The sequence below is a fragment of the Dermacentor albipictus genome, chromosome 10 (genome assembly GCF_038994185.2).
Source record: "Dermacentor albipictus isolate Rhodes 1998 colony chromosome 10, USDA_Dalb.pri_finalv2, whole genome shotgun sequence".
Lineage (NCBI taxonomy): Eukaryota > Metazoa > Arthropoda > Arachnida > Ixodida > Ixodidae > Dermacentor > Dermacentor albipictus.
The window spans coordinates 31,857,943-31,875,359 of NC_091830.1; the positions used below are offsets into that span (position 1 = coordinate 31,857,943).

Genomic DNA, 17,417 nt, shown 5'->3' on the forward strand with positions numbered 1-17,417 from the left:
ATACAAACAAAATGAACATAAACTGGATAATAACCAGCAAGTGTTATAGGTTCTGGAAATGGGTAAGCGAGTGAATTTTACTTAGATGCCATTGTCGGTAAAGGGAAGTTGCGTAGAGCCCAGAGCTAGATCAAAGCGAAAAATAGGCTTTACTTTATGTCCTAAAGATAGACTCAACTACCTCAGTAATATTAGTTCTCATAATCTAATCAAAGGTACCGTACCACACTTGGAAATATGTCGGGTGAGAGCAAAATAATTTACCTAAAAGGATGGCTAGTTGTAGTTGTGTAAGGTGGGGATATCTGTAACTAGGTGGTAAACTCATTATAGAAGCCTCGCATGCCTTGCATGCGAGGTCACAGTAATATCGAAGGCGCTAAAGCGCATGGTATTAGATTTGTTGAAATGAGGCAGTCTTATTTCCAACTAAGTGAAAAAGAAAGCAGAAATTAAGCAGACCCTCTTATGGCTGCAGGGTCTTATTATCTTGTGAACAGGTTTGTTTTATCTTGTTGGAAGTTTTTCAGTACCAGATAATAGTGAAGACGACAAAATCTGTGCCACTCTGGGATCTCTTTGGTGACGTCCAGTTGACCCTCCCAGGAGTGGATCAAAAGATTGCCATCCGGATGCACAAAAGGTACCACAGATTGCCCCGCAATGTTACAACTGGTGCCTTCCTTTTCGCTCAGGTGTTGCCATGTCCAGTAACATGTTGAAATTATTATTCTCGACTGGTTGTTGATTGATGGGAAAAAAATAAAGAATTAAAGCAACTGTGATATTCTTGTAAATACAAGCGTTTTTTTACATAGACAATGTGGTTTTAGCGACAGGCTACGTTAACGAACTGAAAAAAAAGAAATAAATTTATGATAAGAGCGTTCTCGTTTTTTGCGAGGATTAAGTTCATCAACGATGACTCGGTAATATTTTTATGCTGACAATTAAATTCTACGTTGAGGTGACCAGAAATGGCTAGATTTGGCTGCACACACCCCAGCAAGCGGCCCAACATGAGCTGTTCCACTGCGACGTAAATCTTCGTAGCTAGTGACTTGGTATACCGTATATTTGCTCTCCTATATAACCCTTTCTTGCAGATGAAGAAAGAGGCATAAGCCTTATCGTGTAGAAAATTTTTTTTCTTCTTGTAGACGATGTTTTCTTTCGTTCGTTTCTGAGCTTTATTCTTGTACGTTGTTCGTATTTTCCTTACACTCTGCGTTTGGGGACCGTTAAGCTATTCCCTCATATGTTTCTTCTAATTTTCCATAGACTGTGATTAAATTTATTTATTTAATTAATCTGTACTCTCCGAGAATTTTCTAATTTTATTCTAACCACCCCTAACTCCATCTTTGAGACTTATTTTTACATATAGCAATCTTACATTTACAAATTCTGTAATTGCTTATATTAAGTGCCAACCGATTCTGGGCTAATACGCCTCAGTAGATGATTAGCCAGGGATGCGAGCGACTACTACCACCAACTGCTGCATGTGTATTTACAGAACGGGTTGAGTTCCATGAACCATTTGTTTTTCGTCTCTTGCAGTCCACATAGCATGAAGCCCGGTGTTAAGTACACCTCGCTACTCACCACAAAGAAGAGGCTTTTCGATGTGCACAACGTGACGTTTCACTGGAACTCCCTCGTGGGCCGACGGGCGGACAGCGAGGGCCTGGGGCCCGTGCCACGCATCCTGTACTTCAAGATTCGGCCGCTAGACATGCACGTTCTTTCGAAAAGGCGAGATACGCGAAGCCTTTTGGTTTTGTGTTCTTTCTGACGAGACCAACGCGATTCGATTAACTGTGAGAAGACGTGAGATGCATTCCTTAGAAGGCTATTGGATTGGGCTGGTAGGTTTTTTCCCTGGGGCTGTGAGGCGCAGCCCTTGTCCCACTTCGCGTTGTAACACACAAACTCATGCATTCCTTGTGGCGTGGGGAGAGCGTGATGCCTGTGCGCAAGACAGAAACTGCGACATCTGCGCACGACACTGTAAAATCAGTTACACTCTTAAAAGTAAAAAGGGTGTAAATGTGTCTATAACTCCCACCAAAAAGGGTGTGCTTTATATAAATAACACCCCGAGGGTGTGAGTTGTACGCACATTTACACTCTTTTCACTTTAAGGGGTGTAAAATATTTTACTGTAGAAGAATAGGTGATGTCCAAATCCAGCACCAAGAGAATGCTTCCCTGCAGAGTAACGGGCAGAAATACCGAAGGCAATTCCTTTTGCGGGTCGGGTGCACCAGAACCAATTAATTGCAGAGCCGGAAACATGCCATACCCGCCGTGTTTGAAGATAACCTATTTAGTGCAATAGCATGCCGTAGGTCAAGAATGTTGCAGTTTGGTGGGTGAGTAATAATTTTGCAGTCTTCGTAGCGTCGTGCTACAATTCGGGTGCATGTCAATTGCTTTCCCTTTCATGTACTTCTCTCCGGCTTGCGGTATTCTGCAGTGCTCGTTTCCTATGAATAATAAACAAGAAGGAAAAAGTGTTCGGCGGAGGGGAAGGTGGCTCACTAGTCGCCGAGTGTTACCTCTGAAATTACGCATGGCCGAAAGGATCAAGCTTCAAAGGCCATTATTACTGAAGCGCAGTATTTACTTAAGGCGAAGGGTGGCACGTCTTTTCGCCAGAAGTGCTGAACCATAGAAACTACCTAAGGCGGAAGGGCTTTGCTTCCCTTATATCGATACACAACAATAGGAAGCTTAATTACACTTGCTACTAACCATGCTATTCTAAAGGGGATGCTGATATTATTCATCCATCGAGGGCTTTATACACCGGTGACGTTCCAGACTTCCCTCGGTTTAATGGGGCACTAAGAGGAAATACTAACTCGAGCTAGATTTTAAAAAATTGAGCTTTTCTACAACGAAGTCGTCATTCGTAGTCGGAATATAGCTTTTTATGCTCGGGGAAAATTACGAAAATGGAAAATCGCTGAGGCGCCACCTGTTCTGTACTATGGTACCTAAAATGTGAAGTCATCACGGGCTGTGATGCACGGAGAGCGGCACAGATGGAAGTCACGTGCGCATTACGTGAACTCGTCACTTCTGGAGTGGCCGGTTCAAATTACGAAGCAGCGGCGGTACCTTCGGCGGCCATCTTATGCGGAACAAACTGGTATATTGGCATACAGAAAACAATGATAGACTTCTATATGTAGAATCTATTGGTCTACCTCGACATAATTTTTTCTTTAGTGTCTCTTTAATAAATGAAGAGCTCGGAGCGGAGACGCGCTTGCGATACGGCAGTTCGAAATGCCAGTTTTAAACGTCACTGAAGGGACGTTGTCAATCTGCAGGACCAGACGAACCGAGACGTGGAGGTTCTGCCGGAGCGGCGTCAAAGGAATACCGCTCGTCCCCGGAGAGCTGGTTCTCGAGCCTCAGGAGCAATGCGGAGACGACGACGACGAAGTGGAGCTTTGAGAGACCCGTGAAAGTGACCGTTAATCACGGTGACTCGTTTTATATTACCGTCTCTTCTAACGCGATTCACGTGAATTTCTCTTGATGCTAAGATTTGGCAGTTGTATTACACGCTGGCTGCAGTTTAGGTCAGCCGAGGCGAGCTGGTTCTGGTCGGAATTCATATGCCTTAGCGAATTGCATTGTTTCCCTCTCATTGACACTCCACAGGCGTTACTGAAAATATGTTACGCGTTATAGAAACTGACTCTAGAGGCACTGAATGCTGGGTCGCTGAAGAGACAGCTCGAGGTCACATTGGCCGGACATTGGACCCCGATGGCACCACAGTGGCTCTGCTGCTGTGGCTACTTATGCGAACAGAAGGTGAACGTAATGGAAAAGGAGGTCTTTGAGAGCCTTTTTTGTGTGTCTCTTTCTGAATGCTTCGGAGGATACTTACCTCATTGCACAAGGCCTGTTCCTTGACGGTGTACCAACACCCCATCAAGGCAATGCCGTTAAGTTTCAGTGGTGTGTATCAAACATCACTTAGAGCGCGTATATAGACAGGGGCCAAAAGAACGACGAAGACAAGCGCTGACTTCCAACTGTTGGAAGTCAGCGCTTGTCTTCGTCGTTGGTTTGGTCCCTGTCTATGTACGCGCTGTAAGTGATGTTTGAAACAATGGAATACTAACTAGCTCGTACACATACCCTGCTTCAGTTGTGTAGCCTCGCCATCGCGCACGCAGCGCAACGGTATGACTGGGAAGTTGCACCACTTAGATGAAATATCTACATATGTTGAGAAGCAGAGCCGCTGGAATATCTTGACTCGAGTTCTGTGATCTTGCTTCCTATTAACGTACGCAAAACCTACTCCTGATGGCACGAGCACCAAGTTAAAGAAAAAGAAAGAACCCCGCGTGCACGTTTATTCTAAACTCCCGCGCTTATCGTACGGGAAATAGAAAAATAATTAACGAGAAATTATGAGTGAAACCTGCTGAAGCTTGCTTTATGTGAACTTTTTCTTTATCATTTCCAGGCTCTAGCCACATGCAGTGCATCCAATGGTAAAGCCACATTTGCACCAAGAACAACACGCAGGGATCTTTTGTTAGACCACAGCGTGTCACATTTTCCATCACGTACCATGCTCCTGTAGGTTCAGACGTACGATGGACACTAACTTTCATGCACCGTGCGCTTGATCGAGGCGTTCAGCGTCATCCAGGAATACGAATCGAGAAGTAGCCGCGCGCCAAAGCTGTGAAGGCTTGTCCAAAGGAGTGCGCGCTTCTCCGAGCGTCCTTCTACATATTGAAGCTCGGCTTGAAGATCGGCGGCGTCTGGTAGTTGGGCCGAACGGTCTCCATGTGGTCCTGCAGTTTGTTATCACTGCCCGTCAGGGCAGTGTCGTCGGTGGGCAGCGGCTGGACTATGACGTTTCTCACCCGGATGTTGCCCGCGAGCGCCACCCTGGGCGCGAACTGCAGGATGAGGAAGAAGTCGCAAATCTTCAGCGGCAGGAACTCGAGGACGGCCCAGGTGAGCGACTGGCGCATCCCGCTACAGCAGTAGCGGACGTTCGTCTCGCTGCACAGCAACGCACGGGTGACGGCGTTGGACACCTCCTGGAAGTTCTGACGCGAGAACCGCTTCAGCCTCTTGGCGAAGGTGAACTTGAAGCTGTCCAGGTAGGCGGCCCCGTACTCCTCCTGGACCAGGTTGGGCAGCCGACGAGTGACTTCGTTGAGAGCCTGCGTGACCTCCGTTGGGTCTGTCATCTGAGTCCTGCGAGAGAGCGACGCGGACTGTCAAAAAAGAAAAAAAAATTGCGTGACTGGACCGGTGGCTTTTCTGAAGCGCGAACCTTGGGACCACCCAGAACCACGCAGAACGGAGTCGATGAGCGGCGCAGGTGGTTGGGATATCATGCTGCTTTGACGCGCGGACAATGTGCAGTGAAGTACCGTTTGATCGAACATCCCCCGAATAACTTACCCAATGAAACGAACGTTCACAGCGACATTGGGCTAGTAGCAATGTCTTGTTTAGGGTCTTACTCGTATGAATTTTACCTGAGTACTCTTACTTTGGGAAGTAGGACAGCTCTCGCAAGTAAAGTTAAGCATTGAAGACAGGTACGTACTTGCTCAGAAATAGTGGCCAGCTCGCCATTTGTTGTAGCGAATGTAGTTGAGCTGCGTAGTCAGTGTATCGTCGCTATCACACCGGTTATATGGTACAATCTGACTTCTGTAATGGTTACTTGTGTACACGGCCCTACCAGGTGAAGCGCACTGTGTATTGTGGCGGTTATCGGCACAGAGGGAACATTGCAGTGAGAAAAAAAACAATAAAAAATGCAGCAGATTAAACGTCTTGGAAACTACAAACAGTGAAGCTTTGTGGGAGTGCATAAATAATCGAAACACGTGTTTTTGTGTTCCCATTGTTTAGAGCGGCAAGCACCTTCACATCTGTCTTGGTGATCAGCGTCCCCACCGACAGAGTAGATGGCGTGGGCAAACAGCCCATTAAGCAGGCCGTGAAACGCAATACGCTTCATACTGATCGCGAGAAGGCCTGGCGTTCTTCTGGTTCTTGTTCTTTTCATTCGCCCGCACGACCACCGCCACCGCTGCCTCGGATAAATGGATGGATGGATGAATGGATGTTATGAGCGTCCCCTCTGGAACGGGGTGGTGGGTTGCGCCACCAAGCTCTTGCTACTATACTGCCTAATATCCTACCTAGGTTAAACAATGAAAAAAGAAAAAAAAAACACTATGAACTACCACGGCCAAATTTACTGATCCCTTATTGCGAACTGTGCTTTTATACGTCTCCGTCTCCGTCTCGGATGCAAGGGAGCGAGCGCCATCTGGTGGTGGTGCGATAAGCTCAGCGCCAAAACGTCGGGCGCGCGCGCCCTCCGCTGTGATTGGATGGCTTATTCAACTGGAGAACAGCCCTGCCGCAGCAACCACGGTCACTAAAACCCAGCGAGGTTCACGAAAAAAGCTTCGCTTTTAAAATGAAAAAGGTGATCGCATGACTAGCGACTGTCCCAATGATCGGTCAAGCTGTTGCTCTTCCTGGCCAACTCTTCCTGGTTTGCTGGCAGGCTATTGAGTCAAGTAGTGGCTGCGGGTCGGATCAAAAATAAAGCGAAATCTACTTCAAAATGTTCGTATTTTTCATCGGTGTGTATCATCCCCACAGTGATGATGACACACATCTTCCTTCGTCTGGAAGGTTCCGTGTTAAACACCAGCTGCCTCTTAACACCCGCAGCATGGTGCAAGCTTTTACGGAACCAGGATGTGCGACAAACATGCGTCCGCCGTTTTCGAAAATCCGTGCAGTGGCATTAAGGTTCGCGCCACTTGTATTTCGCTATGGCGTTTGATTGACTCGACGAACTTCTGCGTGACTCACTGAATCTGAAACTTAGACCACCCCTGTTGTATGCGTTAGAACTGTCCTAGGGTAGAAGTTATTTGAATGTAAAGATCTGCTGGTCAACACGTACTTGTAAAATGCCGGTTCAACAGTGCACACTTGGACGTTGAATTTGGCCATTTCTCGACGAAGGCCATCTGCGTAGTGGCACAGGGCAGCTGTGGTTGCTGATCCGATCACCATTCCAGGAATAGCGACCCTGCCTGCGTCGGAGAAGAAATAATGTTGTGTTCTAATTCGATATTTTAGTTTGTGTCGCGTAGCGAACCTGAAGTAGACGGATGATCATGATAGCTATCCATTTATTATTTGCTCGAAGCAAGATGTGTAATTGCAATTCATGTGTTGTACGTTGAGTTTATATGACCATCAATCGGTCACCGCCAGGACAACATCCTGTCAAGAGTTCCCGTGTGTGGTGATTGTGGCTGCTTGGTTGCTGTTTAGAGCAGTGAGCCAAATTAGACAAATAACTGGTCTCGTGGGTATGTGCGGATAAGCGGAAGAAGAATAAATGAGATCGTGCTTGCGTTGTGTTCGGAGCAGTGCTGGAATTTTAGAGTCATTTAACGGTTGCTCCAAGCGCTACACAGACCCAAGCAACACATCGGCACACAAAACGCAGCGAACCAACAACGCGCTTTGGTGTTTGCTGCGGCAATGCTTGTTCGAGAAATCTATCAACGTTTCATGAACAGTGAGTGAAGAAGCGAAGACTCACTCAGGAGTCAAAGCTTCCGCGAAGAGGCTCGTATTCGTCACAGCCATGACGACGACGGGCATCCACGTTGAAGCGTACGCTCCAGGCTTATAGTCTTGGGTTGTTTACCAAACGTTCCTCAGTGCAAGTTTCTATATTGCAGCGACTCCTTTTGACTGGCCACTTCAGTGCCTCAAGCGGAAATTAAATAGAAATATAGGTCGAGTTGAAGTAATAGAATATACTCCTAGAATACCATACTAATTGTCCAGAAACCATCTACGATGATTTTCTTCTGATGTACGCGAATTGCCGAGTGCTTTTGCAAAGCTACATTCACTTCATAAAAGAAATGAAGCTCTTGAAGGCGTAGATTTGGTGTAGTGAGGAGATTCAGGGAGGCGCTTGTTCTTTCGTTGCATAATTAGGAAGGGAGCAGAGCCGTTAAACAGCAGGTATGAAGCGGTGCGGAGCTTTCTCTCTCCTGCAACCACTCAAGGGGAGAGAGTGGTGGGCGAAGAGGAGGGTGATCATTTACGAGCGCTTCACCGCAGCATCTCAACCTTCTGGCGCACCAAATCTTTCGCGTGACAGCGCGGTTGCACGCACAATCATATTATGAAGGCATGTATTTAAGGGAGCCAAGTCAGTGACGTCAGTGCGACGCCGCGAATTTCAAAGTACTTCTTCGCATGCGGGCCGTCGTGGCTCAATAAAAGCTCTTTAAACTTGTCAAGTTCTGTTTTTAGTTCTTTCAGCAAACAATATAGTTCACTTTACGGCTGAAAAATTACCTATATTCGAATAGACGCTGTAAAAACCTATGACGTCGCAGTGAGCAGGTGCGAGAACTGAAAGGCAGTGTAGCCATCTGTCGTTCGCTTTTGCGTCTTTTCTGGTTTAACCAAGCCTAACATGACGGTGAGAGTGTCTTTTCTTCTTTTTGTATTTGCTACTGTAGAGGGATGCTTTACTAATACAGATCAAATAAATTTTATTGTTAGTGCCCTCTTAAGGAGTGGTCTGAAACACCATATATTGCTATTTTAGTTATTGTTTAGTTAGGACTCAGTAAAAAAAGCGAAACGCATCATCTTGCCACGTTGACTTCCTGTCAATCCAGTTTGCAGCACCTTGCAATCAATCCATGTAACCATTGATATATTTGTCGACAGCTCATGGTAATTCAGGAGTTAAGTGGTTATATCCGAATAAATGCAGTATGTGTATACAATATTTCCCGACGCTAAAAATCGAGAATACCAAATACAGGAGACAAAAAAGAGCGCTTGCAATCAAATAAACAAAACAGAGAGAACGCTATCAATAAATGCAGTGTGTTCGAGTATTACACTACTTGCCGTAGACGGCTTAATAGACGGCTAAGAGGACAGCGTTCATCGCAACTTCTGAAGCTGACAAAAAAGACAGCTTAGTGAAGACAGCATCTAAGTAAAATAGATGATGCTGGCTCCTTTGCTGTCCAATAAAGAAGGCGATTCAGCAGAATACTTTAAAGCTCGACGGGAAGGTCGCCAGTGCACAAGGAAACGCAGTAATGCTTTTCTCATCGCTTAATCTATGCGATGCCGTCTTTTTCATAAGTTCACATGCGAAGATATCAAAATACGCGTGGATAGACCTGGTGTGATTTCTATAGATTTTCTTTTCTTAGCGCTAGGGAGTGGCGGGGACAGGCTCTTTAAAAGGGGGAAACAGCATGAGTCTTCATTCTCGTTTTCGGTGCACGAGCACGCTTTCTTGAAACTGAATGGTGGGAGGAGGTGGGTGGTGCCCTCGGTGAGGTGTCCCCCCGCAATTGCAATCCTGACGCCGTCCTTGAGGCAACATGGCGTCACAGCCCCAGAGACGTCACCCAAGTGCGTTCTATTGGGCTTAAAATCGCCTTATTAACAATCAAAGTAGAATTCCCTTCAATGCTGGCAAGCAAAAACATACCCTAAATAGACATGGAAAGGAATACCGCTCTGTCTCGTCTATTTGGTTAAGCGCACTGTTTTGTCTTGTTCATTCGGTTGCCCCGCCTTTCGCATTGGAAAACATCGCGATGTCAAACCAACTAGCTCACAGCGCACTCGCGTGTACACTAAGCACAGCTAGTACAGGAAAGTACAGGACAAAACTTAAAAACAAGAGCTGCTCACCTTGCAACCCAGTGACGAAAACAATGCGGCCGTTGCTCTTCTTGATCTGCGGTAGACCGAGCATGACGAACTTCAGCGTGCCAAGGATGTTGATGTCGATGAGCCGCTGCACTTCTCTGAAAGGTATCCACTCCATTTCGCCGTAGCACGCCACGCCGGCATTTGCCACGATACCCCAAAGAGCTACGGGGAGAAAAAGGGGACGGAATCGCAGTCTGAACTGATCACTGGTGAAGTGGTGCTGGTCACTGGCATTACGATCGACAGAGGTTAATTATGCTGGCTGGTTGAACGAAGAAATGAGCTCGGCCTGAGAAAACCCTACTATTACCAGAGTTGATCTTGTAGAGATAGTAAACAAATACTTAGCTCAAGTATGCAAATGTGAGAGGCTTGCACATCAAAGGCAGTGAGTCTATACAAGGCAGTTTTCAAACCTTTCGAATGTCCTAGGGGTCTCGATTGTCCTTGCCCCAAATCTGGCGAAGACCTTGCACGTTCCTTCATTATATCCGGTGCAATGCTTTCGCAATACCCGAACATTCACTCACATGCTTAAATATATCCGAGCTTAGTACGCAGCAGTAATTAAAAAAAAGCTGCTTTGAATCATCAGGAGCATCACGGCAATGGCAGTACTGAAACAGGGGAAAGGCACGTTACAGGCGGAGTGAACATTGTCTTCGCTGGAGGAGAGGAGTGTGGTATTACAGTATCCCACCTAGCTTTAAGGGGATGCGAATACCGTGACACTGGTCAAATAATAAATCGGAACAAGTTCGTATGTGGCTTACCCAAGGTCGCGCCACTGTTTTTGAGTGACTGATCATTAGTGAGTCTGAAATCTACCCTGTGCATTCTCTCAGAAACTGGCCTTTCTATGCGCAACAACCAGATATATCCTGCAGCAGAACATCACTTTTTCGGCTCCCTCGAGACTATAACGACTAGTTCTACTTTTTATATATCAGCGAAAAAAATCCAACATTCGACAATTACGAATAGACGATGAGATACTAGCTTTAATGATATGCTGAAGATGTTATCGTGTTGGTTCGCCTGACATGCTACTCCAGGTGCTGGGTGATGAGCTTGATATATAAAACGATAAACACTTAAGCAGCGCACGCACATATACACTGTAGAGATGCATGAAAAGCTTCGGCAAAGCTTTTGGCCCCGGAATAATATCAGCAGCGCTTTCGGGGCGCGTGACTCCCAGGTAGTGTTTTGCCATGGGCCCAGAATGTACCACAGTTCTAAGCCTCTGTCCTGTTGCAGGCGTAGTGCCGCCTTCAAATACTGTCTGTGACGCATGCCTCTCAACTCGAATACGAATCGAACAACAAAGCGCATTCGATTCGTATTCTAAACTTCAAATATTCGCACATCGTTAGTATTTAGTGCTTCTCTTTGGTATCCGTTTAGCCCTGCGATGCCCAAACATAGTTACACGTCGAGGAAAAAAATCTTGCTGTCCTTTATTTTTGGCCATGCAGAGTACACTTGCACAAAAAAGCTAAGAAATGGTATTGGATTTATAACTTAAGTAGTAATTATTATTTAATTATTCAGTAATCCCTTTGCTGAAGTATGCTCAACCGAAAGTCTCTTCAGAGTTTCAAAAACATCGAAAGTGCTACCAAAGGCTTATGTGACTTATATGTTTCGTGTTTATGTCAGAGATTGGAGGTATCAGAACCAGGTAACATATATAACATATGTGAAATTAGTTCTGCGGGAGCCTGTCAGGTGAAGGAAGGTTTGCGGTAGGAAACGTTGTCATTCACTGGACTGTAGCATGAAGCTATAAGGGGGACCCATACGAGTATCTCAAAAAATACCCCTGTTTGCTTTTTTCGTAGCCTGGTGCTACAGACGAATGGATGACAGCTACCCCTTTCATGAACATGTATGTTAAGTTATACGGTTAACAGTGAACTGCATTGCACAACTTGGAAGTGCATTCCACAGAATATGTAGGCTCCTCCATTGGTGGGTGAAATCGGACAATGCCTGATTTCTCGCACGTCGAAAGAAAGTCATAGAAATCAGGTTAAACCCGACTTCTCCCCAATGTTTGCTCTCTTGTAAAGAACAAAAATAAGTGCAGTTGTCCCAAAAATAATGAATGCTGCCAGTTTTTTTATGAGCAGTTGATCAAACTTTACAATATTATTAACAATAATAACATGTGAACATGGTAAATGTTCGCTTAACACTAAAGAGAAAAACAGGCGTATATCATTATAGTAATACTCCTATATTCAGCACTTGCCGGCGTTGAGTGAACAAACACTCGTATTTTTTTAGAAGCGGCATTTACATGAACACGACAGTGGTACATTGCATAGCATTTTTCTTTACGTCGCGCACATGTGAACGGCGAAAATAACCATTGAGAAGTGAACTAAGGCTGATCTGACATTGCTGTGCAGGCATTGCGAATGTCAGCTGTGATGTTGAGGTGATGTTTGTCCAACTGCATTGCGTTCAAAGAAGAGTGGATGAGTTGTTCAGTTGGTATGCCATTAATTTTGTCAGAAAAGCGCATATTGGGCACTCGTAGAAAAGGGCGACAACAGACGAGGAGGGAAAGCCCGACAGGTACTAGGATAGGCACCTAAGCACTCGCAATGAATATGTTAATGTACATCAAAGGCTTCGTGTACACCTCCTGCGAAACGTACCCGTGTGCACTACATTTTGTAGTTTGTTTTGCTCGTAAAAAAATTGCGAAATTACAAAATAAAGAAGGGATCGCCAAATCTGCCTGTATTTGTTGTATCTGTTAAAGTGGTTTCTGTTAAACTTAACTATAATCCCCGGCAACGAGGATTTGCAGAGATGAGTTCGTCACCTGGTTTGCGTCACATGATTTTACCATTACATGTTCTTGCAACGGTGTCGTTTGCTTGAACAGAACCTTCGTGTCCAAATGGAGACCATTGCTTGTGTTAACAATTTGTAAATGTTACCAGGAAGAACTTCTTATTCGGGCGGCCAGTCAACAAAAGCCACCGATTTCTCTACGATTGTCGTGCGAGGCGGAAGAAAAAACAAACCCCGATTTCTCGCCAGTTTTCTTCCTTGAAAATCGCAGCAAATTTTCACCCCTCGAACTTAAAACAATTATAAAACCTGGAAGCGAAGCAGCACGACTATGTGCCGCCTAGCAAATTCCGTGTTGAAAGCTCACATTGACCGTTCAGGCGCTCCTTGACGTCTTCGTAGGCTCTGACCATCGTGCCGTGCTTGAGGTAGTCCACGTGGAGTACGGTGATCGAGTGTGACATGAGGTTGCGCGCGCCTTCCGATGTGAGGTCCAAGCACCCGGCGAACACAACGAAGCCCTTCTGCTGCAGCCCCAGTGCGATCACCTGCCCGAGACCCGTGTCGCATCCTGTGACGAAGAGAGACAAAACGTGCATAAACATCGCCGATTATTGTCAACGTAAGCGAATTCCCAGACACTTCATGGAAAGCTGTTCACTTTGCAAAAAAGAATTATACTCTTGAAAGTGAATTTTTTGTTGCAGTGAGGCCATTGAGGTAGCGTTTGTTGTTTTTCATTGCATATTTCCGCAGAGAGCGGAGCCGTTAACCAGCCCATGTTTTAGTGGTAATACGGGCGAATTTTGTGATGTGTGTGCTGTCTTCAGCGGTGGGAGAGAGAGAATTAAGTGGTTCTTCAGGGGGAAAGGAGGAAAGGCTGGCACTGTCATCTGCAACCCTTGCGGGAGCGCGGCTCAGCGCCAAGCGGTGGGAATGCCAGCGTGAAAGGCGGATGCCATCCTCCTTTCCCGCAGCCGCCTCATGGGAAGGGGTGGAGAGGGCGGCGGGAGAAGAGGAGGGTTGTCCTTCCGGAGCGTTCCACCACAGCATACTGACCGACTCGAAAGCTACGTGTGGGAATTACATGTACCTTGGACAAGGCTGCTGCATTTCGGTCGAGGTGAAATGCAAAAAAAAAAACGCCCGTGTAGCGTGCATTGGGGGCACGTTAAAGAACCCCAGGTGGTCAAAATTTTTCCGGAGTACGTCACTATGACGTGCCTCCTAATCAAATCGTGTTTTTGGCACGTAGAACCTAAGAATATATTTTTAGAATATTTTGTCCCCTTGCTCATCAACAAGCAATGGCTTCTCAAAAAATGCTGCTAATATCCATGAGGTAGACGCGCGACACCTTCAAGGTGGTGGCGGCCCGTGTCCATCGTTTCTGCGTCTTTTGTGGCTCACCATGTGACCGCTCCCGAAAACACTCTTCTGCTTTATTTCGGTATGTCAGATGTGTAGTGCACCAATACAGCTAAACTCATACTCTTCTTTGCGTCCCTTCGAATACGCTCCAATAGACGATGTCCCCAGATTCGCCTTTTGGCAGAGCATTGCAAGAAACTGTGGGGCCGCAAGCACTGAATTCATAATTGCAATGGAAAGCATCTCAAGATAAATGCAGTGACGGAAGACGGCGCAAACACAAGTGCTAAAATTGCGTGAGAGATAAAGACAGGCGAAATAACCGTTCTCAGTAGAAGTGGCTATCCAAACGCACGACTTATATCGGACAAATCACGAATATCCGAGAGTTGGAGTGGTTGTTGTCAGCGACCTGTTCGACAACCTTTTTGAAAGACAGCAAGCATTTCTTGATGCGCTGGTGTAGACATAATTGTTGTTATAGCTCTGTTTCGCGCGCATACTTTTTTGATTAACTTATACCTTGCATAGTGACTGGCTCGGGCCGGTGAATAAACATTGAGAATTAAGCGCCAGTTCTATATACATTTCGCTACTTTCCATAACAAGTATGCCTCATACGCTTGACGCACGTGCGAACTAAAATCCTTGGAAAAAACGCCTTGCTTCTTACGCTGAAGGGCCCCTTACCAAAAGGTCTTTCTTTGCTGACACACGGTACGACGCGGCCTCATTTATGTCTTCAGCACAAGCAACGCAGCAAAGCGCTTGGCGCTCCTTTTTAGACTAACACTGACAAAACGCAAAAGAGCGTATCTGGTAAAATTGCGTCATTGCTACGTGTAAAATCGTTTTTGTAAGCACCCACATTATTAATAAGGCACCTTTGTGATTTCGTCAAGCTATGGGTTGCTGAGGACCTGCAGGCCAGGTTGCTCCTCTAGTTCCACAAAGAACCTCAGATATCTCCCCTTTTCCCCCAAGGACCTCCAACAAATGGGAGATACACCTTCGTCGTGTGTCACCCAGCATGAACGCCATTCCGCTAGATTTGCCCATTTCCCCTGTAGCGCAAATGTCTTCGGAGTGCGTGCTATAAGTGTGTCAGAAGTTTAAGACACTAGCCAAGAACAAAACGGTTTCGCTGGAGTCGTGCACGCCGTAACCATACCTGTGACGAACACCGCCCTGCCAGCCGCCGGTAGCCTGCTGCCGAAGCTGGCCGTCAGGTGGCGTTTGAGGCAGAAGCCGATCGCGATGGCGAAGGCGAGGTGGCCGATCAGGGACACGGCGTAGGCCAGCGGCGGGGTGACGGTCGTCACCACGAAGGTGCACAGGGTCAGTCCCGCGAAAACCAGCAAGGGAGCGTTGACCTGGCGCCTCCGCGTCGTCTCCACGGCGACATCGGCAGTCATCGAAGAAGGACGCCCAGAGAGCGCTGCGCATGGGGATCGCGGAGTTAGGCTTAAGAAGAGAAACCTTAGCTCACCGCCAACTCCGATCCCCCCGTTCAAATAAAATAAGAAGACCATGTAAAGCGTAGAAATCGTTTTCTGAGAAAAAGGCTTGACCGATTTGAATGAATTGTGTCCCAATACTCAACCCTAGTGAACATCATTTCTTGTACCAGCGCTCTGATCGCGGAGTTAGGCTTAAGAAGAGAAACCTTAGCTCACCGCCAACTCCGATCCCCCTGTTCAAATAAAATAAGAAGACCATGTAAAGCGTAGAAATCGTTTTCTGAGAAAAAGGCTTGACCGATTTGAATGAATTGTGTCCCAATACTCAACCCTAGTGAACATCATTTCTTGTACCAGCGCTCTGATCGCGGAGTTAGGCTTAAGAAGAGAAACCTTAGCTCACCGCCAACTCCGATCCCCCCGTTGAAATAAAATAAGAAGACCATGTAAAGCGTAGAAATCGTTTTCTGAGAAAAAGGCTTGACCGATTTGAATGAATTGTGTCCCAATACTCAACCCTAGTGAACATCATTTCTTGTACCAGCGCTCTGATCGCGGAGTTAGGCTTAAGAAGAGAAACCTTAGCTCACCGCCAACTCCGATCCCCCTGCTCAAATAAAAAAAAGACCATGTAAGGCGTAGAAATCGTTTTCTAAGAAAAAGGCTCGACCGATTTGAATGAATTGTGTCCCAATACTCAACCCTAGTGAACTTCCATTTCTTGTACCAGCGCTCTGATCGCGGAGTTAGGCTTAAGAAGAAAAACCTTAGCTCACCGCCAACTCCGATCCCCCTGTTCAAATAAAATAAAAAGACCCTGTAAAGCGTAGAAATCGTTTTCCGAGAAAAAGGCTTGTCCGATTTGAATGAATTGTGTCCCGATACTCAACCCTAGTGAACTTCATTTCTTGTACTAGCGCTCTGTTCCTTCCTCTAGCCGGCTCGGCTTGTCTCTTCCTTTCTATGTTGCGCTGTACCAGTTTGAAATTCTAGCAACTGTAGGAAGCGCAATTCTCATTCAGGGCTTCGAATATATTTAAAACAAAAGATTGTCGGAAATCGGCAAGGTAACGAAAAGCTTAAAACTTGAAATGAACAAATCTGTAACGCTGCAACCATGGCAACAAATATCCTCATTCTGTAAAAGCTGCACCTCTTACAGCATCCTAAGCGGTCAAATGTGATAAACGAGGTTATTCCTTATGTGGCGATTTTAGAACGTTACGAGCACTTTTTTGCAAAACTTCAGCTGACAAACTAGTGGCACATTTCGGAGAAGCCTAGTAACATCGATTTTGTCAGCACTAGATGTATTATTAGGTGCGCCATAAGGAATTCAGACGTTTTTGATTGCGAGCTACAGTGCAACAATTTAATATATGAGCTTTTTCAAATTTTCAAATTTTTCAAATTTTTCAAATTTTTCAAACAATAGACTCACACGAGTTTTCTCCGCAGCGACGCAATTGGGATAAGTCCGAACGAAGCATTCACGAAAGCATGAAACTTGCCTCTCTCAGTTCGGCACCGGCGATTTCATCAATGCCCGAGAAAATGTCCTGCGTTCTTGATACTGTGATTGCCTTCGGGCCTTCCTCGAATGCAATGGGTACTCACCCGTTGAGTCAGTCCTGCTCATGACGTCATAGTGGTCACACCGAGCGCTTGCGAAGGCTGCGACCTGCGTCGCGCTCGCCGCGGTCTTCTTGCAGGTCTAGAGCATCGGCGGATTGGTCAGTCCTCGACCGCTGCCCGCATATCGCATGCTGATGGTGATCATAGTGACGTCAAATATTGTGGCTCGTACCCTCTAAGAGGGATTGACAAGAAATATCGAGGCGCAAGCATGGTGCATTATTAAGATGGACTTTCAAAACTTAACACCTTACATGAAGCAGAAAAGTAATAATAATATATGGGGTTTTACGTGCCAAAACCACTTTTTGATTATGAGGCATGCCGTAG

At 46.0% G+C, this 17,417-nt stretch overlaps 2 protein-coding genes across 3 annotated transcripts in view; one reads left to right on the forward strand and one right to left on the reverse strand.

Annotated features, from left to right (window-relative positions):
* The window catches only part of LOC135912248 (pancreatic triacylglycerol lipase-like), a 21,416-nt gene extending 16,795 nt beyond the window's left edge, over positions 1–4,621 (forward strand). The window contains exons 9-12 of one of the 2 annotated variants that reach the window (XM_065444628.2): positions 523–643; positions 1,564–1,758; positions 3,345–3,500; positions 4,502–4,621. In XM_065444628.2, coding sequence (XP_065300700.2) covers positions 523–643; positions 1,564–1,758; positions 3,345–3,471 — 443 coding nt within the window. In that variant the 3' untranslated portion in view covers positions 3,472–3,500; positions 4,502–4,621. Of the gene's footprint in view, positions 1–522; positions 644–1,563; positions 1,759–3,344; positions 3,501–4,501 lie in introns of those variants that run through there. The other variant, XR_011508892.1, reaches the window with a different exon arrangement.
* On the reverse strand, positions 4,444–17,217 carry LOC135912247 (retinol dehydrogenase 5-like). Its single transcript, XM_065444627.2, has 6 exons — positions 17,070–17,217; positions 15,164–15,430; positions 12,989–13,192; positions 9,790–9,972; positions 6,995–7,127; positions 4,444–5,250 (listed from the first exon to the last, which is right to left on the reverse strand). Exons 1-6 carry the CDS (start codon positions 17,089–17,091, stop codon positions 4,770–4,772), a joined length of 1,290 nt encoding a protein of 429 aa, XP_065300699.2. The 5' UTR covers positions 17,092–17,217; the 3' UTR covers positions 4,444–4,769.
* Positions 17,218–17,417: the final 200 nt, after the last annotated feature.